Genomic DNA, 26,252 nt, shown 5'->3' with positions numbered 1-26,252 from the left:
CAAGTTAACATTTCTAAATTTGTTTTCTTTTTTGTTTGAACAGATACCAGCAGAAACATTTTATTTTATCAGGGAGCAGTCAATGTGCAGTAGCAACTCTTTGAGGGCTAATATTTTTTTTCCAAAAAGCGCACAAAGCAATAGTTTCACACATAAATCAACATAAAACGTCTGTTGCTGCTTGCTGTGCCTGCTGTGGACGCCGGTTTGCGGCAGCAGCAGCTGCACATGCACGGTGTGCTGGCTGCCTGGATGTCTTTGTGAGACAGGTGCATAGGGGTGCAGTTGCAGTGAGACGCAATAAGGTTTGTACCTCCTGTCATCATAAGTGTCTGTCCTCCTAGGCGAACATTGCCATACGTGCATCAGCTACACAAACGTATTCTACACCGCGATCAACTGGGGACTGATCAGCTGATGCCAGCACCTCACTTTCATTTTCGATCTACATCTCCAGATCACTTTCATCAAAATCGGAGTCTGACACATAAGAGTCCAATTCAGCGATAAAGGACAAAAGGTATTCACTGATTATTTTGCTTTGAGCATTCACTTTGGTATCTCTCCACATGCCATTCTAGAAGCTGTTTGCTCTTCGCTACTCATGCACGTATAGGGAATCGAGTTCAAATCAACAAAGCTAACTTTCCTTCTAGCAAAAGCGTATTGAAAAACGCTGTAACAAGAAGATCACTGATCTTTACCGATCGCTAGTGAGACTGAGGCTTTAAAAATAATGATAATAACAAAAATTGTGTTAATGCACGATAATAACGCGTTAACTTGCCCAGCCCTGATTTTTTCTTATATCTTATTAATTTCACCTAGTTTTTATCCGTTTTCTTAACCCACTTGTTTAGGACAGGGTCCTCTAAAGTCATAACCTATGTTGACAGTAATAAACACAAAAGTGGAATGAGCACAGGTGTGAAATATGTAATGCCATTGAGCCAATTCTATAAAGTTTTTTTTTTTTTTTACTTTTTTTTACATATTACTATATATAGTTTAATGTGCTATTCATTAATGTTGAAATTGTTGTTTTGCATATTTGTATATTTTGGTCTTGTGTGAGTATTAAGGATTACGGTTGCAACAGGCTGAGTAGGATAGGCACTACTTCCATTTCCCAGTTACATTTTGTAGTATCTAAAGGAGAGACTACAATGTGCTCCCAAGACAGTTTAAGTATTTTCTAGATCTGTTTCTCAGTTTTTATTGACTAGGCTCTTATCTCTAATACAGATCCAGATTTCCTAATTTAGATTGACTGGTAAACCAACAGATTCATCTGAGTACCTATCTTTCTCTTTACCACTACTTACCCCTACAATGCCTTCTAGTTCTGATGTGACTGCACCAGCCCTTTGGGCAATCTTAAAATCCACACCCCCACCCCCACCCCACCCCCCAAGCTGCAGCAATGATTAATTCTTTTCATTTATGGTAGCTGGTTCCTCATCACAAAAGATAAACCACTCTTTTCTAGGAGAGGGTTATCTGCTTTAGAGAGTCTCATGCTTATCACTTCACACTGGGCTTTAAAGCAGCACTAGCTAGAAAGCACTTTTACATGCAGGGAAGTGGACATCATTTTCAAACATAAGAGACACACATGTCCATCCTTTGAATTGATTAATCTCTAAATCTTTTCTGCAAATGACAAAAAAATGACATATGGCAAAATAGACATTGGGTGAAGACCACTACCCACTTTTGAAAAGAATTTGTATGATATGCAAAGAATGTAGATACAGCTGTTATTCTACAAACACAAGAAACAAATGGGATTTAACAACCAACTTTTCTAACAAGATTTACCAGGGTACTTCGTGACTGTTCTGCCCTACAACTTGTTAGTTCAGACTGTTATTTGTTGAACTGTGCTCCCCCTTCATCTTGTCATTTATTAACACACCAGTCAGTCACGTCCCACACTCACAGTGGTACTTTAAAAGTCTATGAAACTCACGTAAAGCATGTAGGTCCCATAATACACATTTGAATACAATACTCCCCATGTGTCTCACGTAGGCACCCCTTTATCTGTTTCGGTCACGTCCAAAATGAACTGTCTGGTTAGTTGTGGTACACAGTAATTTGAACCTCTGTCTGCACGCTTCTCTTCGTCTTGATCCAACCGTGGAAATCACTCACCTTGTAAGTGTCTTTAAAGCTTTATTGTTTAATGTGCACTGTCTGCTATGTATTGCTTTGTAAATCATTCCTTATTGTCTTTGATTGTACACCTGTAAATGTCTGTATGTTTCTTTGTATATATTTCAATTTACAATGAAGTACGTCCAGTAAAAGCCTTCAAGATAGCTCGCTCACCCCTTGTCGTTTTTTATGTGGATGTGCCGAGTTGTTTAAGCTCTCTGCCGTCACATTGCACGGAAAATGCGGAGTGAGGCAGAAAAGTGACAGTGTGCCATTATACCATAAACATAGTTAGAAGTCTTCTGTATAACCACAAAACAGATGGAGAAAGGATTTACAATTTTCCATGACCCTTCAAATACAAGTGCAAGAAAAAAGGTTAATGCCCTCTGTGGCCAAGATGGAATCTTCATTGTTTCTGGGTTCAGTTTTTGGACATCTCCCTGGCATAGAATTTTTTGTAGTTAATGATTTTTTTAAAATACAGACCACTACCTCTATCAACCAGTTATGGGTTCTGTCCCTAAGTCCCATGCAATATTAAAGGCACAAGAAAACCAAGACACTCGGTATTATCAAATCCCTTTAGTTGGGTAATGTCCATTTCTGAAGGCATACCACTTTAGAGCTTTTTTCCCCACAACGGTACTGTCAGTCACAGTAATGGGCACAGACACTGCATCATCTATGTAAGGAATGCTGGCTGTGCTTAGGAGGATCTTAAAATGCTTTGTATCTAGCTAAGAGTAGCCCCTGGTGACACCAGTCCGAGTGTTGTCCTGGCAACCCTTCTTGAGCCTTTGAATAGTTAGCATTAGCCTTCTGGAGATCACTTTAATGTCATTTTCAATGGTCTCCCTAAATTCTTTAGCTGTCTAGGATTTACATTTGCCACTGACACCTAATTCCTTCTGGCTCCAACAGAAACTACTACTAAATCAGGTATCCCTTTTGCTAATATTCCAAGCAAAGTTTCCTTTATCTCGATAGTGTCCTCTAACTGCTGGTGTTGATCACAGTTTGAACATAACTTATTTTTATTCAACTCATTAGGTTCTTCTCAGCCACACCCCTATGCTTTTCTCCTTCATTCTCCACATGTGCCTTAAGGTTTAATGGTAAAATACATCCGTAGGTAGTAGCCATTAGAGAACTGCATCTACTGTCTCTAGCAAGGTGTATTTTAGTATTTTATGGTCACTAAACAATAAGCCTACAAAATTATTTTTATTAATCAAAAATGAACAGTTAACACTTCTGGTCTATAGCTTAATTATATAAAACACTTTAATATAAGTTATGAAGGAGCTTAGTGCAAATGTTTTTAAAGGGATAATGAAACAAAGTTGGAATCAGCTAATCAAGAAACTTAAAAATCTGTAATCAAGATCAGCTTTATAAAAACAGATTGGAGCATCTCTAGCTTCTTCCTGAAATCAATGATCACTTCTTTTGTTTTTTTGGTGTTGTCAAGTTATTCTCAGAGCACCAGTCTGTCAGTCTTCATACCTCCTCACTGTCGATAGACTCACCTCCATCAGTGATAAGCCCCACTATTGTTTTATCTTCTGCAAATTTAAAATGGCATTGGTACTGCAGGCTGGTATGTAGTCATATACAGGTATATGCAGAGAGTAACGGAAAGGGCTCAACATGCAGCCTTGCGGTGCTCCTGTGCTGAGAGACAAAGTGGGAGAGCAGCGGAGGCCCATCCTGACTGACTGTGGCTGGTTTGTTAAAAAGTCCTGTGTTTACAGGCAGATGTTATGCTGGAGGCCTAGGTCGGACATCTTAGGAAACATTCTGCTGGGTATGATGGTCTTAAAAGCAGAACTGTAATCTATAAACAGCAGCAGTGCATATGTTCCCCGCTGTTTCAGGTAGACCAGTACAGTGTGGAGGACAGCGGAAATTGCATTTATATGTATGTTGGGGAAGACCTAGACTAGTTGGGACTGGTATTTGACAACCAGTCTTTCCAGACACTTCATGATGACTGGTGTTAATGCTTCTGGCCTGTCATCACTGAGGCAGGTTACTGATGTTTGCTTCGGAACTGGTACTATAATAGATCTCTTCAGCCAGGTAGGATATTTGTAAATACTTCCACTAACTCCACAGCACAGTCTCTTAGAACACATTCTGGGACACCATCTGGGCCAGCCGCATTCTGTACATTGATATTCTGGAACGTGCATATGACATCAGTAGATTGTATAATGAGTACCTGGCTGTTGGTATCTGACACTGGAATGGTGATCGTGACAGTCTCTACTCTCTCCTCATGGCGTCCAAGGAAGCGGTTGAGCTGCTCTTCTATTGTGGGATTACTGCTACCAATAGCTGGGTTGGTATTGTTGGTTTTGTTTAATAATGTGAGATATATCTTGCCATGCATGGCTGAGGTCTGAGTTGTCAAAATAATTCTCAATTTTCAGATGCTTTGGCATATCTAATTTGCCTCTTCAGGTTCAACCTGGCAGCACTATACCACTGATTGTCACCAGAATGGAAAATTTCATTGCGAGCCTTTAGCAGGAGTCATACGTCTCTTGTCATCGACAACTTGTTGTTGGAGAAAGCTTGGATTTGTTTTGTTATAGTGACATTGTCTATGCATCTCTTTATGTAAAACAGTACAGCAGAGGTGTGTATATCAATATTGTCATCTTCAAATACGGTCCAGTTAGTGCTACTGAAGCAGTCCTGGAGCTGCTCAGAAGCTTCCACTGACTACATCAGTATGTCCCTCACAGTTGGTTTGACCGTGCTGATGAAGAGATCTAAATGATGTAGCCAAAACCAGGGAAATGTGGTCAGACTGGCCCAGATATGGGAGAGATAATTCTTTAAACCCCTGCTTGAACCTTCAGTACACATGGTCAAGTGGGTTTTTTCCTCTCATGAAACATTGGACATGTTGATAGAATTTGGGGAGCACAGCCTTTAAATTGACCTGCTATTGCAAACATTCCACCTGGTCAGGCATTCTGTAGTTTGTTAATATCAGTTAGCCGAAAGCCTAAGTCAAATGTATTATAATATAATATAATATAATATAATATAATATAATATAATATAATATAATATAATATAGAATTACATTATTTTATTATTTTTAAGAATTAATTTTACCACAAAACAGTCATTTAACTTTGGCACATGAGTGCTTCTTCTTAGCAGTTGAATTAACCGTGACTGTCACTTAAATGACAAAAGAATTTACTGTCATTATTATGTTTATTTATTATGACTGTAATCACAGTCACTCTCTTTTTATAACAAAAGCAGAGATAACATCAGCAAACTAGAAAGGTTAACAAGTGGAATGTGATATTCAAGGCAATGGTTGAACTAATATATCTTATTTATTCAATGAAATTCAGAAACCTCAAATTTCATTCAGTAGCAGACTGCCTTCATAAAAACAAGAAATGCAACTGCATTAAACTGCATGAAAGATGTTTTTCAGATAAACCTGCTTAGAAGGGTTATATGCTACAAAGCATGCTGTGCTGCGCCAAAATTAGATAAAGTACCCAAATTTAAAGAAAAAAAGGAAGACACTGCACGTGACAAGTAGCTTTTTTCACATTGGCCAGTTCATATCATTGATGAAAATTGCAGTAAGATGATAATACTTATTAATTAGTATTATAAAGATTTGACACTTCATAACTATTATTGAACTATTAATTACATTTTTGAAATAATTTTTAAGTTAGAAGGTAACAGTTCTAAAACTGCACACTATATGCTTATATACAGACTGTTATCAATCTTACATTTGATGACAAAGCTAATACAAAACTTGAATACCTTTCCAAGCCAAAAAAAAAAAAAATACACACACAAACATTCTTATTTTGATTTTAAATATACTTTAAGAAAGTTTATTTTTTCTTAACAATGTATATTTTAATTAAACTAAATGGTTGTTATACGTGTGTTTGATATATAGGGGTGGAGATGAAAGTGCAATTTTCAAAAAAATGTTCCCATCAAAGTCTGCAGTTTCCTTACATTCATCCACTACTGTATATTAAAAGACCTCTATTTTATTTAAAAACAGATTTCAGTGCCTCAAAAACATTGAATGCAATCCAAAACAGGAAGCCATTACAACACAAGGCATTGGCAAAAGAACTTACAATAGAATTGCTAATCAGTCTTCTCCCAAATATCCAGCATGAACAGCAAATATTGTCTGAGGGGCTGTGATAGTGCTGAAGAATTAAAAATAGTAACTGCTTCTTTTTTGTCTGTTCTTTATTTTTTTCTCTCCATGTAGTTTTCTGGGGAAGTTCCAGAGAACAAAGTAAACATTGTGGTCGCCAATCTGACCGTAGTTGACAGGGACCAGCCACACACTGCCAACTGGAATGCTGTTTATCGGATAGTGGGCGGAGATCCCAGTGGACATTTTACCATCCGGACTGACCCAGCAACAAATGATGGCATGGTCACAGTTATAAAGGTAGGTGGCTAAAATATTGTGACTTCTTCATTAAGACATCCGTTAGTTACATTTCTGTGGCTCTGGTATCATCATTTAAAGGATTTGAATTTTGATGTATCTTTTCATCATCTATATAACAATCTGAGAGTCAGCTGTGATCCAATCAGCATACAAGCCCTTTACTTTGACAACAGGATTACTGCACTTCTTTCCTAAATGATTCTCCTGTTTTATACCCAATGCTCTTGCATTTTGACAAACCTGATACATAGCTAACATCATAATACCTCGGCACATGTTGGTCTCCTAAATAGTTATAGTTCACTGGTGTAAAAATTCAAGAGCAAAAAGTGATCACCCTATAGTGTGTGTATACACATTTACACACTGTATATCTGTTATAAGGTTTTCATTCCAAATCAATGCTGTATCACTGTCTGTAAATGCTAATTCCACTAATTAATATTTCTGAAAGTTTATGCAAACTTAAAATTTACATCACTACTGAAAACCAACCTATTCTCTACTATTGTATTAAGTATGTTTTTAAAAGGTAGGTGTCTTAATTGTCTGATTCCAATTTACTTTTATGGAACTGTATTTTACCTTTGAAGGCTACTCTTTCCTAAGATATAACATATCTGTTTTAATGCGCTTACATCTTCATTGTTTTGTGACCTTCTTATTGTTATAGCTCTTACAATGGAGGTGCACTTTGTATAAGTAAATAAGCTTGACTTCAGAAGGATTTCAAAATGCTACAAAGTAAATAGTAGTCCACAGCAACCCTAAAAACAGCATGTGACAGATTCTGGCGAATAGTATACTGCTGAAGGTGATTCACACAAAATGTGAATACATACCAGAAATCAAGGTCAAAGTACAAGCAGATGTTAATACCAAAGTCAAAAGTATTATAGAAAACTTAGCACAAAGTTAAAGGAACACACCAAAATAGATAACACACACTCCTATAACAGTGAACTTGTCAAGGTTTGTTATGCAGCATCTTGGACAATACTATAACAGATAGCATTCATGTTAAATACATTTCCAATTAACATTTAATCATAGCAAAATCAAAGACAGACTTTCATGTCATAGAGTGTCAACGAATGAGTCAGTCAGGTATTTTGCTTGAAGTCCCAATAGATTTGCTTATCGCACAGTATTTTTCAAGATTCATTTAAATTAATTCTAAAATAAACTGCATAAATATCAGTTGGTCAGGTAATGGATTTTCTTTTAATCCAAGATAAGAACCGTTCATTGGGAGATCTTTTCATTTGAAGAGGACATCTTTCCCATTGAAACAATGTGCAGTTACCTGTCGCACAGTGAAATGAAATTTCAATCTGGCCTGATATTCTGTTATCTGGGAGCAGGTTAAGATGATTTTGCATGAAAACCAAAATATTTAGGAAACAGTAATTTGAGAGACTATTCTTTACCGTGAACATAGTTGCTGATCTTGGAATATCTGCCTGCTAAATTACTTGTATTAGGCTTAAAAGTCTGAGCTAAAAAAAAAATAACACACATGACCACTAGCTAGGTGCATCTGTCAGTCTATTTGAAATTTAATTAAGTCTTGTTTTTTAAATATTCAAGGATTTTTTATATATATTTACTGTTTTTCCCTAATGTCAAGATGAGACTCTTGTTTCTGATTTTTTATAAATTCTTCTTGACCTCAAAAATGATTTAGACTGTTTTAGGGCTTTAGATCACATCTATTTTGGTACTTGATAATGTTTAAATGATGTTGAAAATAAGTAGCACTCTTCTGTGTGATGGTCCACGTTGGCTCCAGCAGCCACAATGACTTGAGCCCAGAACTGTGTATAGTCATAAACGAGATGAGCCAGTGCAGTAAGGACACTTAACAGCAAAAAGAGGAAGGTTCAAAGTGCAATTGTGCTTTTATTCAACCAACAGTATTCAAAAATTGCTGTTCTCCATCCATAAAAAAGTCATTAATCCATGATAAAAAACAAGTGTTTTTCAGTATAAACAAAGTTCTTAAAATGTAAAACTTGTTAGACATCAGGTTCCCATGAATTGTGTCAACCCAGTGTGTCTTTTGCTCTCCGTGTCTTCCAGCTTACCATTCTCTGGCTCCTGTCCTGACTGCCTCCTTCAGTGTCTACAGGTAGTCAGTCGCTCTCCTGTCTTCCAGTGTTCAAACAAAGGGGTGTAGGCATGTGTAGTAGCATGGTGGAGCAGAACCATGGTGTTAGTGAGTAAGTGGCTGGTCATAAGCTTTCGACCAAGATTAAGGTTCTAGCCCCAGTAGTTTATGTGAATTTTGTGACAGAAGAACAGGCCTTAACATTTTAAATATACTATAGATAACAGAAACACGAAAATATATACAACTACTGACAGAAACTGTATACAGATAAGATGTGTGCACACAGTCTCATCCAGTATACACAATCTAGGAAATCTTTACTATAAAAGATGAGATGGGAATCCAAATATGAAATAATCAATTTGCCAGCATTAAAGATATAATTATCTCTCTTGATGAACTGCTTCTTGATTAAAGGATTAACAAATAGTTCTACTAACAAAGTCATGAAGTCATTTGAGTTCTTCTGAGGGACACCCATTCATTGAAGAGCACTGAAGGTGGGGTTTGGACCAAAAGATCACTGCTGACCTTTGAAGTGGGAAGTTTTGTAAATGTCACAACTGAAGCTAAAAGCTTGCTAATGGGTCCTCTCATTTTTGAAAGTTTGTGGTTTTTTAAAAATCGTATTGAGTCCTCTACTTCTGGTTTATAGTGTATATGAAAACAGGCAGACACAGACTACGGTACTAATATACACCCCTGCATTCCTACATACCCTGCATAATAGACATCTGTTTAACAGGCAGTGTTTCTACAGCATAGACATAGCATTAAACCAGACATATCAAACAAGAACACATTAGAACATTCTGACTTGTTTATGTTTTCATTTTAGTTTTCCATGTCTACAGCTCAGGCATTCCTGCAGTGGTACACATCTTTCCATACTCTGCAAGCCGAACATATATTCACTTGCTTCATTACTCTCAAAACAAACTCTGAACTTCTCTCCCTTTTAAGATCATATAATTGAATGTTCTCAAACTCCGGTCCCAGAGTGCCACATTGGCTGCAGGTTTTCCTTCTAACCCTTTTCCTAATTAGTGACCTGTTTTTGCTGCTGATTCTTTTGAATTCATTTTATTTGACTTGCTCTTGAAGAATCAGACCTCTTAATTGTTTCTTTTTCCTTAATTAGCTGCCAAACGATAATGAGATACAAAATGAGTCAAAACAGGACCAGCAAACTGTGACCAGCATAAAATATCTGAAAATAAAAAGGGTGGAGGTCTCAGGAATGTTGATTTGCTGAGGTCCACAAAACATTTGAACAGTGCTCTTAGAAAAGAGAACATCAACAATTTCAGGGGTCCTCAATCACGGTCCTGGAGAGCCGCAGTGGCTGCAGGTTTTTGCTCCAACCCAGTTGCTTAATAAAAAGCACTTATTGCTAAAGTAACACTTCTGCTTCACTTTAGTGATTTTGAGCCCTTATTGCTTCATTTTGTCTTAAACAGCTATTTTAATTGCTCATTATTATCAATAACATGCAAATGACAAGAGAGAGCAGCATTTCTCCATTTAGCTTATTTACATTTACACCTGTGTGTATTTATCTGCACTATTGGGTTTAATTAAATACTTGGAAGAAAAATGAAGAGAAAAAAGTGAAGGACTGAGAATTACTCGTCCATTTTAGCCTTCAAATCATTTGCATGATAGAAAGGGAAAGGAAATCTAGAATATGAGAATGACCTGACATAGCAGAGTTAATTTAATTTCATAGCTTGTTAGTGCTTTATTGGCAAGAATTGCTTTCTAATTAAGCAACCAGGTCAGAACAAAAACCTGCAGCCACTGCGGCTCTCCAGGACTGGAATTGAGGATCCCTGAGCTATGCCATTGCACAATGAGAGCAGCAACAAGCCATGGAATTAAAGAACGAGTTTAATTAACAACAAGAATTGGTGCATAATTAACCAACTGGTTGGAGTGAAATTGGTTGTAGTTTGAGGTCCTGACTTATTTGGTTTTCTGTTGGCTTACTCACTTCACATTTCATCTTTGTTTAAGGACAGAAATGAAGCAATTCAGTGGAACGATGAAGAAATTCAGGGGAACAAATCTTAAAAAACAGTCAATTAAAATGAAAGGAAAAGGAGTTAATTAGCAGCAAAAACAGGTCACTCATTAAGAAAAGGGTTAGAATGAAAACCTGCAGCCACTGTGGCCCTCTAGGACTGGAGTTTGAGTATTCCAACCAAATCATTTACTTGTGCTCTTTCTGTAGGTTTGCTTTGTATATTTTTAAACATGCTTCAGTATTTACTCACTTTGCACATAAATCTCCAGCATTCTATTTATCACACTGACATTCAAGTTTCAAATCAGACTATACCCTCTTGTGAACTTACTGCAAATTTGCATCACTTGGATCTTCTTGGCTGGTGGCTTACAACTTCAGTAGCCACAGCCTGCTTCAGCATTGTCTCTAATGTCAATTCTCTTTTAACTGGTAGTTTTCTTTAAATGTGCCTGACTTTTACATCACAAACAAGTCTGCCCTTTCCAATTTCCTTTGGATGATTTTCATAATCTTAATTATCAATTAACCTTAGTAACACAAAGAAAATGGCTCTGAAACCCTTTAATCTTGGTTCTGTCAGTGGGGTTTAGTTTGACAGGCCCGGTAGTTTCACTTGGCTTCAGATTAAAATGTTCATTAAACAAAGTAACCGATCCTCCAAATGTTTGATCTCATGGACATTTAGGTTTCTTATTAAGCTGCTGTCTGTGTTTGACTCATGTCTGAACTTAGTAAAATAACCTTCTGTCTACCTGTGCCAATGATTCTTTTTGGTATGGGTAATCTTACTTTACTCTTCTATTGAGGAATATATGAAGTAAGAATTCCTACCAGCCTTGGCCTCTTCTCTTCAGCTTCCTTTTCTGCCTTTAACACAATGGCAGTACACCCTGCCCATAATGTCCATTAAGACCTGTGGAGACAAGAATGTATGCCATGTACCCTTCTCTCAGAAAGACACTGCCAAGCCACTCTTTTCATATCACTCCTTTCTTTCAAAAACAATGATGAGGAGCAGCATAACTTCAAAACCACTCATGCCTGCAGTCATTTCTGTCCCAACAGTGTGTTTGCATGCACACACATAACTGGGATAAGGTGAGTAGCCCAGTTAAAGCACAAACCTTGTTTCTTAAAAATCAATGTCTACACGCACAAGTTATCTTCTGGAGTTGTCCTTTGTCAAAACGCTTCAACATCATTAAACTGGGCAAAAAAAAAAAAAATTCAGCGATATCATCGGACACCACAAATCCAAAAACTAGCATGAAGCATGATCATTTTTTTATGTTTCACAAAAAATAAGGAGTCCTCCTTGTGCTGTGAAGTAATTAACATCCATGCCCTTTTTACATCTCCAACATTTACCTCTAATGATTTGTGGTATGGACACTGGTCATTGTGTCATCCGATCACACTATGTCAACATATCTTTAGCAGATAACTGGATTAAAACGAAGCTGCCACTTTATTAACAAGTTTTTGTTACTGGATTACATGGAGAACACTCTTTTCTCTTTGGCTGTGAGATCGAGCCCTTCAAATGGCCCAGTATGTGAGCTTCTTTTCTTACACCCAGAGCTGCTGTGATAATCAAAATTCAGGTATTTTAAGTCAATAAATTAAATATTCTGTTAGGAAACCTGTTAATTTAAAAACTAATCAAACTACATAACGCACATTACTTTTAACATGCTACTGCTCCTAAAATTGTACTGCTGAACCTAGCAATGTGCATTCAGTTCATCAGCATAATTTCATCGATTTATGAAATATTGAGACAATTATTTCAAACAGGATAAAGAATAATACGATTGCCCTCGCATTTGCCTCAGGAAATTTATCTTATGGACACTTCTAACTGTGGCTGCTAAAAGTATGTGCGAAGCTAAGCAGGCGAACAAAGTGCAATGGACATGCACAGACTACAGAATCCTTAACGGTCCATTCACACTTAAACAATGACATTTTCCAGCGTTTGTTTAGCATTTTTTTAATGGTAAGCTTTCCTCAAGCATTTTTCTGGCTTTTTTGTTTTGGGTTTTTTTTCCAGAGTTTTTCAGGTGTTTTCCAAGCATTTTTTTCAGAGTTTTCAAAGAAGCGTTTTTCAGGGAAAATATGATTTTGTATTGTGTGAGATGTGGTGAGGTGATTGTTTTGTCTCCAGAAGTCAACACCATTAGCACACAAATTGGGGTCCCCCTGTTCTACAGCAAACTGGGAGTCGGGGGGACAATTCTGGACTCTCTACAAAGGAGGCAGCATCTTGAAAATGCTTGGGATTAGCACTTGGATGTCAATAAGCACATACATAGTGATATGCAGAGAAAAAAGTATTGCATTATTGTGCAAAAAAAAAAATTGTCTGCAGCTTCCAGTGTAAAATCATGTAAGCGTGTGATCTGGTCATCTAGTAACAGCTATTGAGGAAGGAGCTATCATGCACAGTGGTAATCAGCTCAAAAGAAATACATGGGCAGAACATGCACACCCCATACAGCTGGCAATATAAGGAAAAAATGCCAGCTCTGCACTGTATGTTAAAGCATCCATCCTAAACTTTTACAAGATTTAAACCAAGTGTATACTTATAACTTTTGTTGAATTCTTGTCACTTGAGTACAACGTTCATGTGCACTTGATGTCATTAAGTGTCTCTAGTGACCGAAGCACAACAGCACTGATATTGTTTTTTTAGTTTCAATGAGCTGCTTTACTACTTGCGCATACAGGAGAAGGCAGTGATGTAAAATTGCATCCAAAGTGCTCTCTGCTTTCCTTTATAAGCATTTCATGAGTGTTTTCATTGCTTTTAATAGAATATGGTTTTGGCTGAAAACACAAAAAAACTGTTGCATGCAAGACTTTTCTAAACCACTTGCTGCTATAATGCTTATATGTGAATAGCATCAATGAAAACAATGGTAAATAGCTAGTAGTGTAGGATTGTGTTAGTGTGGTCATGCTTAGGTGTGAATGAACCATAAGTGTAATCCAGTTAAAAGGCACTTATTTCCTTTTAGTGTAGAGATGTTGTGCCTAAACTAAGAATTTGCATCAGCACATTTTTCTTTATCAGAAAATTTTAAAAGACACTAGAGCTACTGCAACATGTAGCGTGAATTATCTTGTCATGTTCTGGAAGGCAACCTCTGCTTGACATCTTGGAAAATTTCAAATCTCCATACTTGCTGGGCACTACATGGCTACATACTGACTTTTTATGTTCCTCATTTTCATCTGTTTTATATTGTGGCAGCAAAAAAGGGAATAAAAATTAAAAGCAGCTGATAATGGCAATGATATCATGATATCTGTGAATCACCTAAGCGGACCCTCAGTTGCCCAAATGAAGCAGTATTAGCAATAAAACTAGTAAGATACAGGGTAGACTTCACCAAATAAATTCTTTGTTTCTCCTGGGAAGTCTTCCAATTCCAAGATAAATGGTAATTAAAGATAGCAGAATCACTCTGTTCTTTAAAAACATTTTTACGTTGTGTTTTATTGCCTGTCATCTTTGAGCTACATTATTCCATGAAAATAAATGTTGTTGTTGCTGTAGTTTATAACACTGCATTATTTTAATTAACTTAAATATTCCACTTCCAAATTAAGGTGAATTTAAAGTCCAACATGGCTAATTCTCCTTCAGAAGCACCCTTCCGTGTCCATCCATCCATTATCCAGCCCGCTATGTCCTAACACAGGGTCACGGGCGTCAGCTGGATACAATTCCAGCCAGCACAGGGTGCAAGGCAGGAACAAATCCCGGGCAGGGTGCCAGCCCACTGCAGGGCACACACACACACACACCAAGCACAATTTAGGATGGCTAATGCACCTAATCTGCATGTCTTTGGACCGTGGGAGGAAATCGGAGCACCAGGAGGAAACCCACGCAGACACGGGGAGAACATGCAAATTCCATGCAGGGAGAACCCAGGAAGCAAACCCAAGTCTCCTAACTGTGAGGCAGCAGCGCTACGACTGTGCCACCATGCTGCCCCTTCCGTGTCTTATTTTGTAAATATTTTAGCAGGCCAAGTTTCAGTTTGGCCTCAAGCGTTTCTGTAGTCTACCACATTGTTGGCCAAGATATCATCAAATGATGATCTTTAAAGTCCACCATCAATTATGGGATACTTTTAGATATTTGTTTTAAAGTGTGTTGATTATTTTTAAATCCCATTTAAAGAGTAGGAAAAAACAGATTGTTTAAGCTCTCTCTTTCTAGCTTTGTTCATGCTGCAATAGGCCACTCGGTCACATTAAACTTTTTAGATGTGCCATTGTTGTTCTTTTTTATTTCTCTAGTTTTTAAACACACTACAATGGTATGGACAGTTTTACAAAAAGCACCTAGAAGTCTCTGTTTAGGGAATTGTGTACCTTATTATTTTTCTGCACCTGAGACCCCTACTGTAAGTAGGCAGCAGGCAGTGGCTAGTGAGTATTTGTTGTAGCATGAGAGTATTATGTCATTCATAGTCTGTATTGAGTGCAGTCAAGTGGAAACACTGCAGGGACAATGTCAATGAGAAAATACCTGAAGGCGGTACTGAATTCATAAGAGGAGGAACAGTACGACCACTGCAGCAAATTAAATATTGATTTCTCAATTACAAACATGTTCGCTTTTACGTACCCATAATATTTTATCTGTGGTAATAAATTCTGCAGCTATTCTCCAACTAAATTCATTTTTTTTAACTTTGTAAATGGAGCTGTTGATCTTATTTTCAGAAATGCTAAAATGGAATAATTTAGCTGTTTGGGGTCAGAGAGTTATGGATCAGAATTTAGGCCTTTTGTTTTCATAAAATGGCTTAAATTCTTTTTTCATTATTTTCCTTCCAGGCAGCAATAATCATATATCAGGAATTCTGCCTGGAAGGGAAGTATGTCCACAGCCAAGAATATCCAGTATAATGTATCCACAGTTCTATAACCTACAAAGCCTTAAATAACCTTGTGCCAAACTACATCAGTGACCTTCTCCATCACTATGTGCCTGCCTGCCCACTAAGGTCCTCTGATTCTGGCAATCTTGTTGTGCCCCACACTAATCTACACTCCATGGGTGACAGCGCCTTCAGCTGTATAGCGCCCAGACTCTGGAATGACCTACCGAAATTAATCAGGTCAGCTGACTCCATGAATTCTTTTAAAAAACAACTCAAAACTCATCTGTTCAGGAAGGCTTTTAGCTCTACTTGACTTCATTCCCCTTCTCTCAGTTTACCTCTCTGTCAAGATACTCATGTAATCTGTGTGTGTGTGTGCGCTAGACCATCAATTATGTTGTCTGTTAGGCTTTTTTTTCTCTGAATTCACTGTCGTAATCTTCTTTATTTATTTATTTGGATTGTATAATGCTATATACTGTATACCCTGCTGTTCTTTCTTATATTCTGTAAGTGCCTTGTGCATGGGAAAGGCGCTATATAAATAAAATGTATTATTAATGTATTATTATTATCAAAATAGAGTAATTTATTTATTTATTTCTAAAGTATATTTAGAAAATTATTGAATTTTTAAAAATCAAATAACATCCATATACATAACTCGTTTTACAAAAAGAAAAAAATAATTAAAAAGGTTTGTAACAAATCACTCCCACCCCTGAATAAAATAGAGTAATTTAGATCCATTCTAACTTCCGCTCTGAGAAGTGAAATTAGGTCAATGGATGAAACCAACATGTATGATCCAGTTGCCACGTGTGGTGTTATTTCTTACTATGTCTTTCTCCTCTGGCTGGAATAATCTGTCTCATTTCTAGAAACAACATGTACATCTGGAAGACCGACATCAACATAGAATGAGCAGGTTAGTCAAGGATTATTTAAACTAGGGAATAGGAGGGGGCAGGGAGTTTAGAACAGGCCAGGTTCAGAAGTGTACATGAAGGAGCAAATATTAGTGTAAAAATAAAAATTCATAATAATGTAAATTTTCACCCAAAGTTTAAGTGCAAAAGTAAAGTGAGAAACACTTTTAAAATAGTTTGCCTTATTGTTAGAAGTATTAAAAATAAAACAAGTGAGTTGTAGTTGTATGTCAGCGGAGCATAATTATGATATCATAGCAATATCAGAAACCTAGCTAAATAAAAAAGATGGAGATGACAAAACAGGGTTACACATTTTCTAAGAAGGATAGACAGAACAGAGGAGGTGGGGTTGCTTTGTATATCAAAAAGAATTTAAAGTCCTCTTCAATGGGACGATGAGCCCCATCTTAGTGAGGACATCTGGATTAGTCTGGAAAGCATTAGGGAAAGAGGTCCTATTTAATAGTGCATTATACAACACCTAATACAGACAGTAATTTCAATGTACATCTTTTAAGTAATATTAAAAAGGCAGGTTTACAGGGGGATAATATTATACATTATATGGGCACTTTAATTATTCATATATTAATTGAGCTAACCTTGAAAATAGCAGAGCACAAGAGCAGGAGTTTTTAGAACTAAATAATGACAGTTTTTTAACACAGTATTTTAAAGCACCAACTTGGGGGAAAGTCTGTCTAGATTTAGTATTTTGTAATAATCAGGACAGAATTGAGGGTATAGAACCACTAGGATCAAGTAACCAGAGTATATAATACAGTTCTCAGTGTTAAGTGAGAGTAAACTGTTAAGTTTAACTTTGTAGGGCATACTTTGAGCAGATGCGAACAAGTCTGAAAGGGATAAACTGGGTTAAGCTTTTAATTGTGTAGCCAGCTAAGGAGCAATGGAACAGGTTTAAAAAATATTTTACATATAATACAGAACAGGTACATGCCTAAATTTGGAATTAGGAGGAAATTAAAAATAACTACAGCGGGTTAATAAAGAATTGAAAAAAAAGCTGCAAAAGATAAAACAGCCATATAAGGTGTATAAGACTAATAAACTCAATGTGAAGGATAGGGTTATCAGAACATGAGGACAACCATTAAGAAGGATATTAGGGAAGCTAAAAGGCAGTTAGAGAGGAAGCACATAAGGCATACGATGACCCGAAAGAGATTATTTCAGTATTTTAGTAGTAAAAGAACAGTCAAGGAGGCGGTAAAGTACATCAGAAATAGTAAAGGGGAATTAAAAGATATAGACAATCAAAATAACAGATGCTCTGAACTTGCATTTTTCTGAGATCTTCACATGGACATCTAAGGAGGTTCTGAATGATTTGGAGATTGTAGTGGGAGTAGTGCTGCTTAGATTAAATAATCTGAAATCAAGCAAATCACCAAGACCAGATAACATTTATCCACAAGCTCTTAAGAAGGTTAGCATGTACACATATAAACTCTTAACACATATTTTTAGGAAGTCACTGCACACTAGGGAAATTCCCAAGGACTGGAAAATGGCAAATATTACCCTGTTATATAAAAAGGGTGATTGGGCAGTTCCAAGCAACTCTGAGCCAGTAAGCTTAGTGTGCATTAAAAGTAAATTATTGGAAGGGAATTATTAAGGAAAAGTCTGAGCAACACATGAAAAAAGCAGGTGTTTTACTGAACAGTCAGTATGGGTTCAGAAGAATGGCAATCATGTTTTACTAACATGCTGGAATTCTATGAGGAAGCAACAAAAGGATATGATCAAAGTGGAGTATTTGAGATTATTTATCTTGACTTTCAGAAAGCATTTGATAAAGTGCCACATGAGAGGCTGGGCATGAAACTAAAAGAAGTGGGAGCTCAACATGTGTGTAGATGGGTGCAAAGTTGCTTTAGACACAGAAAGCAGAGAGTTATACTGTGAGGAACTGACTGACATTAAGAGAGGTGTTCAAGAGAGGTCTGTGCTAGGGCCAATGCTATTGTGTATAAAAGATTTGGATAAGAATTTAACTAACAAACTGGTTACGTGTACAGATTTTACCAAGCCAGGAATCTATTGAACCATTACAGATGGACTTGGAAAACATACAGGCTTGGTTAGATTTGTGGCTTATGAAACTTAATGTAAGTAAATGCAGAAAGTAAAAATATGAGTTGTGAATACACAATGTGATTGAAAGTACACCCTATGAGAAGGATTTATAAGATGTACTCGATACAATCAACTGCCAGAAAGTGTTTAGAAGCTATTAAGAAGGCTAACAGAATGTTAGGTTATATACAGTAGCACAATCTATAGAGTACAAGTCCTCAGAGTTCTGCTCAAGATTTGTAACACACTGGTGAGGCCTCATCTGGAGTACTGTGTTCAGTTATGGTCTCCAGGCTACAAAAAGGACATAGCATGATCATTCCAGGGCAACATTGGTTGAATTATGAGGAAAGGTTAAAATGCTGCACATCCTCTCTCTGAGACACTTACACTGAGGTCTTTCAGCCAATTAACTATGTAGTTTGTCAAGAAACTCTGTATGGGCTCTTTTATACCAACAGCAATACACGTTTATAATGCCTCACTAGGAGAGTGACAGCCAAGTCAGAAGTTTTCTTTCATGCAAGTGTTTTTTAATATCACAGTGTGGCTCTCTATCTATCTATCTATCTATCTATCTATCTATCTATCTATCTATCTATCTATCTATCTATCTATCTATCTATCTATCTATCTATCTGTCTGTCTGTCTGTCTGTCTGTCTGTCTGTCTGTCTGTCTGTCAAGCTTCTGTAAAAAGCCTAATGCCCCCTGAAGACAAATAAAGTTCACTTTATATATACAATATGGAAATGTGTTTTTGTTCAATAAAAAGGTTAAAACAGCTACATCAGCGTTAGAAGGGACTTTGACCATATTATGATTGTTAGTGCCAATAACAGGATCTCATAAGCAGCTGTCCATTTGGATTTTCAGACACTATAGTGTCCAGAGCTTACAAAGGATGGTGTGGTTAATACAAAAAAATCCAGCAGCAGCAGTTACTGAAAACTGAATGGTCATTTTCATTCCAGTTAACATTAAGGACACTTATACAAACGTAATGTGTAGAAGGGAATTTCTCAACACAAAAATCATTTGACCTTGAAGTAAATGAGCTACAACAGCAGAAGGCTCTACCATGTCCCATTCATGTTATGTAAGAACAGGAGGATGAGGCTACAGTGGACCTATGAAAAAAAAAAAACTGGACAATTACTTTTTGGAAAAATGGTGCCTGCAGTAATCTTGAATAGTGCAGCAGCAGGTAGATGGTAGGAACAGCATATAAGTGAATATCAGTAATCCATGTATCTGTTCTACCTTGTGTCAATGATACAGGCTGGTAGTGATAGTGTAATGATGTGGTGAAAGTTTGGACACCACAAAGTATCAAGAATTGCTGCTGACCATGTACTGCATAACCCTTTTCAAATGGATACTTGACACACACATGACAGCAATTTCAGTTTACTCCATTAGTTTGCACAGTAGCCAAAGCTAGATGCGTATTTGGCCAAAAATCTGAAAGTAATAACAAAATAAATAACAATAATTTCCAGACACGATCTATATATATAATTCACTAAGACAAGACAAACATGGAAAGCACGCCAGAAGGGGCGTGGATTCACTAAGCCACCGACAAGTGAGACACCTATGGCGCACGCAGGAAGGAGCCACGGCCACCAACTCCAAGACCATTGGATACGACGGCAACTCGCAAGGCCACGCCCACCAACTCGGACGCGACGACACAGAAAAAATGGCGTCAATGTTGCTTTTTTTGCTGATTTATTACATTACCGATTTTTCAAATGTTAATTTTCTCCCTGTGCTAATAAATCATTAAAAAAGCGGCCTGATTATGTGGCGTAGGGTACGCCGCGGGTTGGCTAGTAATAAATAATAACTAGCAGCCAGAAATGTTGCTGAGTATAAAAGAAACTCTCAACCCATGTGTACTTTTCATAGAGAACTTTGTTTCACTCATGATACATTTTTAAAATATTCTCCTCATAAGTCATTAAATTAAAAATCTAGTTAGATGTCTTTACAAAAGCTTACTCTGTAAATTTTCAATTGCTCCTTACTTCTAGAGCCTTTGCATTTTACCTGTGGGCTTGATGAATTATTTTGGCATATCTGAAAAAAATAGGGATGTCCAGTTGTGCTGATAATATAAGTGGCTATTTCTGTTTTGTATTATTTTGAATAACTTTGCTTGGTGTATGCTTGGACTTCCTCAAAGCCTCACAAATATTCCTGACCTACATGTGGAGTAAGGGCACCATTCAACAAGCTTCCTGACATAACTTTTTGGTGTACTTGTTCTCTCCAATTGTTGGCTTTGCTTCCCTCTCAGTTGCCATGTTGTTTTGTATAGGAAATTATATTAAACTGCACCTGGGAGTTTTCATTTAATTTGTAGTGCAAATGTGACTTTGTCTGCATTAACATTCACCCAGGCCTCCAAATAAAGTCATCCAATAAGCAGATCTTTCTTTTTATTGTTCGTTAGTTTCACAAAACAATCAAGATTATAGAACTAAATTATATTCCCTAGAGTTGCAAGCAGTAAATCAAAATGTTTCATGGTAATAATAGTAATGTAGAGAAGAAATATCCAGCAGCATAATGCAATTAAGAGCCTGTGCAGTCTGGAAAAACGCTTGCTCTAATTTATTTTGAACCACAGCCCAGTTGCTGTCAGTTTGCTGTTTTTTTGTGCACCTTGAGTAGCTGTTTTGAATTTCTTTATAATGTCATTGTCCTTTAATCCCCTTGGCCGTGTTTGTCTCCAGTTAATGATAACAGAATGATAAATAGTCGCTGACCAAATGTAATTTAATTCTCCGTGAATACACTGCTGGGCCTGACTGTGATATTTTAAAGTGCAGCGCTTATTTCTGAAATCCTAGTAGAATGTCAGATAAGACGATAGATCTTTTGCATTATATATTTTCAATTAGTAACAGTTTCACCTCTGGCTTTGATTGTCACCTCCAAATGTAGGAAGGAAAAGGTGGCTACCTCATTGGAGTATGCAGTTCTCCAGTTTGCCTTTCTGCCCCAAAGACAACCAAATTGAGTTAATTTGACTGTGCAGTCATCCACCATCTGAGCCTGCTTCTTCTAAATGAGTGTCATGGGGGTCTGGAGCTTTTATCTGCAATATAAGGAACAAGGCAGAAGCCATCCCTGCACAAGTAACAAGACTATTACAGGGCTCTTTCACATCTACAACTTCACTACACTTACTCACAGCAAAGTCATTTACAAGTTGTTAATTAAACTTGAAATATATAGTCCTAGCAATATGGAAGAAGACCAGAGTAGACAGAGACACTGGGTGAACAAGGAAGCTCCACACAGACAATCACCCTGAGATTCAAACCGAGTCTTCTGGATATCCGAGGCAGCAGCATTAACTAGTAATGTACTGTTTATTTGCCTGTCTCAGTCTATAAATTACACTCTGAGATTCAACATTTAAATAGTCCGTATTACACCAAGAGGGGATAGATTGGGATTTGTACTTTGGCAGAAATCATATCTTTAATGGCTGTAGTTTGAGAGCAATGCTGGTCATAAATACATTAAACATGGGTGATGAATTGGCCGGCTCCATTTCCACTGCCCATCCTTTTGGCCTCAAAGCCTACAGTTACAACAGTGGCTGTCAGCTGGATTAAAGCTCCAATGAGCTTGCACATATCACAACTGGAGCTATCCCAAGCATGACACTGAAAACAATTTATGATAAAGCTGATGGATTATGAAGAATTGCATTACCTATCAGGATAAACACTGTTTAATTTGATCTTCGTAATCAGAAATGGATGCATAATTTTCCACCATATTCTTTTTGGTTTGCATTTTTATATCACACATTTTAAAAAAAATACTACTGTATGTTCAGCCATTAATCCTTCTTTTTCCAGTACATAATATCTTTAGTAGATGGAAAGGCGGTCTATCACAGGAAATAAACACAGTCACACTCACATCTTTTGAGCTTTTCTTTTGCATATATGAAGTAAGAGTAGTGCTATGATTATCACTTTTGTGTTGTGAATCCAGTATACTGAGTTGAAATGCATTTCTTGGCTCCATAGGAAATCTTTACTGCGCAAAGGTTGATCTATGATGGCTCATGAGACTTTAAAGAGATTCTTGTTTATGTTTCATTTGAGAGTCAACTTTGTCACAGATGTTTCTCCTAATATTCTTTAGGAGAAATAACTTTGGATGAGAAGGAGACATGAGATACAACTGAGGTAAAAGGAGTCAAAATTGAGAATTGGTTTGATTGTGAGACTTCTTTCTAGTCTTGTTTTAGTCACTTTCAAGACTCCATATTTTTACTTATTATTGGACTGATGCCTTTGTCTGAGGTGGCTTACAGCATTTGAGATATGATCATTTACATTTCTTTTGTTTTTCCAGTTAGAGCACAGGCAGATGAAGAGACTTTCTCATGGACACACAGTGGTGTCAGTAGTGGGATTTAAACCTGCAAACCACTACACCACACTACACCACTTTGCCTGCCTTTTCATGCATAATGACTATGAACGAATTGGAGCACAGAAATATAAATTAGGGCAACTGGTAGTATTATTCAGAAGCAAGGAGTTTGGTAATCTTAGTAAAGTGTTTTATTACCACAAACAACTGTCCATACATTTCATCATGTATTGCTGATAACACAATGCAAATATTTTCAAACTACAAAAATAAATCAATAAATAAAATATCAAGGCACTGTACTTGGAAAATCTGAGCCCATTGTATATCGTTGCTGAGATCTCTACTGAAACTCAAGAGGAGACACTTGTGAGAACACCGGGGTATTTTATCTCAGGAGAAAAATCGGAGAAGTCTGAGACAAAAGAAAACGTCTCATATTGTTATCTAGGAGAAACCAAAAAGATATTAAGGAGTTCTCTTTTTTTATTTTTCATTCCTATGGGCAAGCTGGCCATTTGCCACTTGGCTGCATGTATTTTCCCCTAGGTACTCTGGTTTTCCCTACATTATCAAAGATTTGTATGTTAGAATAATTAGCAATTCCTATTTTTCATGCATGTACAAGTGAGTTATTTAATGGATGTACTGTATTTGCATTTTAAAGTACACTAAATGTTTGTCTAAAGTGAAAGTTTTTATAAAACTAGACTGGCATTTCTGACACAGTTTCAGACACCATTCTGTCATCTTTGTAACAACAGAGGACATTGTATGAACCACTTAGTACTTGTAAAATGAGACTCAGGGACATTTTTTTATAATCCACTCACTAGCCACTCATGCTAATTTATATATATAAAATATTTCTTGCATAAACTGTCTGATGTTGCTTTTAAAGTATTGTGTTGTATTCACTGTGTGATTGTCTGTTGTTGTCGTTGCATCTCTCTCACTAGTCTATTGAAGACAGCATGTCAGAATTTAATTGTACTCTGAACACATGGCAATGAATATGAACTTAAACAGCCCTCTCATTCAGTGCGTTTACATGCACACACATAGGCAGGTTAAGGTGAATAACACAATTAAGACAGTATCCATCCATCCATTATCCAACCTGCTATATCCTAACTACAGGGTCACAGGGGTCTGCAGGAGCCAAACCCAGCAAACACAGGGAGCAAGGCAGGAAACAAACCCCTGGCAGGGCGCCAGCCCACCACAATAAGACAGAATCCTGCTTTCTTAATAATCCACTTTTACATGCGCAAGTTATCTTCTTATCATTCTCTAATGTCATTAAACTGTGCAGAAAGAGTTCAACTTTATCGTTGACCACTGTGAATTTGAAAAGATGCACAATGCCTATGTTAATTTTTGTGTTTTATAAACATGTTTAGTCAAATAGACATTCTATAGGTTCCTTTTTCCAGATTGCATGCAGCAGAATCCTTTCTGCTTGGCTGTGCAGCTCAGTCCTGCAAATGACCCATAAGTGTTCTTCTTGCCTTACATCCAGTGCTGCTGGAATAATGATATTAACATAAGTATTTGTACTTCAATAAGATAAGTATTGTGTTAAGTTACTTATTAATTTAAAAAGTAATCAGAGTGCCTAATGCACATTACATTTAATGTGTTAGTACTTTCTGAAATATTGATACAGATTATTTAAGCCAGGAGAAGGAATAATGCGATTGCTTAAGCATTTGCCTCTGGAAATGTATTTTGTGGACGCTTCCACCCATGGCTGCTAAACAGATTTGTGAAGCAAATACACAAGCAGTCTGACAGAGTGCAATGGACATCTGCAGACTTCATATTCCTTAACAGTCATAAGGACCAGTTATGTGTTTACCTGGACTCATAATCTCATAATTTACCTGGAAATCTACCTTTGTTAGTCAGGTTTTTCAGAGGCCAATATCCTGATTTCTCTGATCGGAATAAGGGTTTACATGGCATTTTAGAAATCAAGTTTACATGAATAATTAGGTAACTGAAGTGCATGTAAACAAGTTAACTGATACATTCTCTTTTAACTCCATGGGCAGGTACATCAAAGTGAATAAAACAAATCTGGGAATGCCTCTGGAATGCCAATTAAATACGACTAATAATAACCAACTAGAAGTTAGTGATTCAATTCAGTTCAGTTTATTTCTGTGTAACCCTCTTCACTGAGTACAGACACAAAGTATTGTGACAGGCTTAATACATTTTACAAAATACATAATGTATACAAAATAAAGGATAACATAATGGATGAAGGTTTTATCTCTTTCATATGTGCTTTAGCATTCAGAATGAGCATTTCTTACAAATAAACTGGAAGTCAGAATGACAATTCATAGTTATCTCATCTTAGATTCTGAAAGACTCCGAGTTTGTGCTTGAAGTCAGCCACTTGCTGTCACTTAGCACTACAAGTCCTTTCGCTGAGACACTTGCCCGTTTCAAATTTCCAGTCTGGCCTGGCCAATCTAAACATGTTCTGCTGGATTGCCAGCTTGTCAAGGATTAGCTGCCTGTTCGTTATAGTGCTCTGCTCTGCCAAAAAGCACAAAACAACAAAAAATAAATAGCAAACATCTTTCTTCATCACTCAGCTGGACAGCAAACACTACACGCTTGTTATTGCCATTTCCATAATCCTCTGTTCGCGTCATCTTGTCACACAGACAGTTGCATCCACCTGTTCCCTGGCAGCAGAATAAATGCTTGTGTGCTGTGTTCTGTGCTTCTGTGCGATTAAATCATTTAGCATTTAATTTGGAAAATGATAAAAGTATATTCTGCATAGAAAGAGAAATATGACTAAATAAAATGCTGGATGGAGCAAACTAATTATAACAAATAAAACTGACTGAAAAAATTTGGAAGCATGGTGGGAGAGATTCAGTCAATCATAATGGAGTCAACTTTTCATAGCCCCTAAACATAAATATAAATTTATATATTTGAATGTCTTGTGTAACAGCTATAATTACTGATGAAACTGCTTGCAAAATGTATCTATTAGAATTACAAGTAAACTCCTTTTTATAAATTCCATTTACATTAAACCGTAATGCAGAATCCAAACATGAACTGCTCTAGATAGATAGATAGATAGA

General features: G+C 36.9%; 1 protein-coding gene across 1 annotated transcript in view; it reads left to right on the top strand.

Annotated features, from left to right (window-relative positions):
* Positions 1-26,252, top strand: part of cdh4 (cadherin 4, type 1, R-cadherin (retinal)) — a 1,132,965-nt gene that overhangs the window by 1,042,731 nt on the left and 63,982 nt on the right. Inside the window, exon 10 of the mRNA XM_039735522.1 lies at positions 6,452-6,637. Within this exon, the coding sequence (XP_039591456.1) occupies positions 6,452-6,637 (186 nt within the window). The remainder of the gene's footprint in view (positions 1-6,451; positions 6,638-26,252) is intronic.

This window comes from Polypterus senegalus, chromosome 14 (assembly GCF_016835505.1).
Source record: "Polypterus senegalus isolate Bchr_013 chromosome 14, ASM1683550v1, whole genome shotgun sequence".
Taxonomy (NCBI): Eukaryota; Metazoa; Chordata; class Cladistia; order Polypteriformes; family Polypteridae; genus Polypterus; species Polypterus senegalus.
The sequence above is the reverse complement of the archived record's forward strand: the minus strand, read 5'-3'. Positions and strand labels throughout refer to the sequence as shown.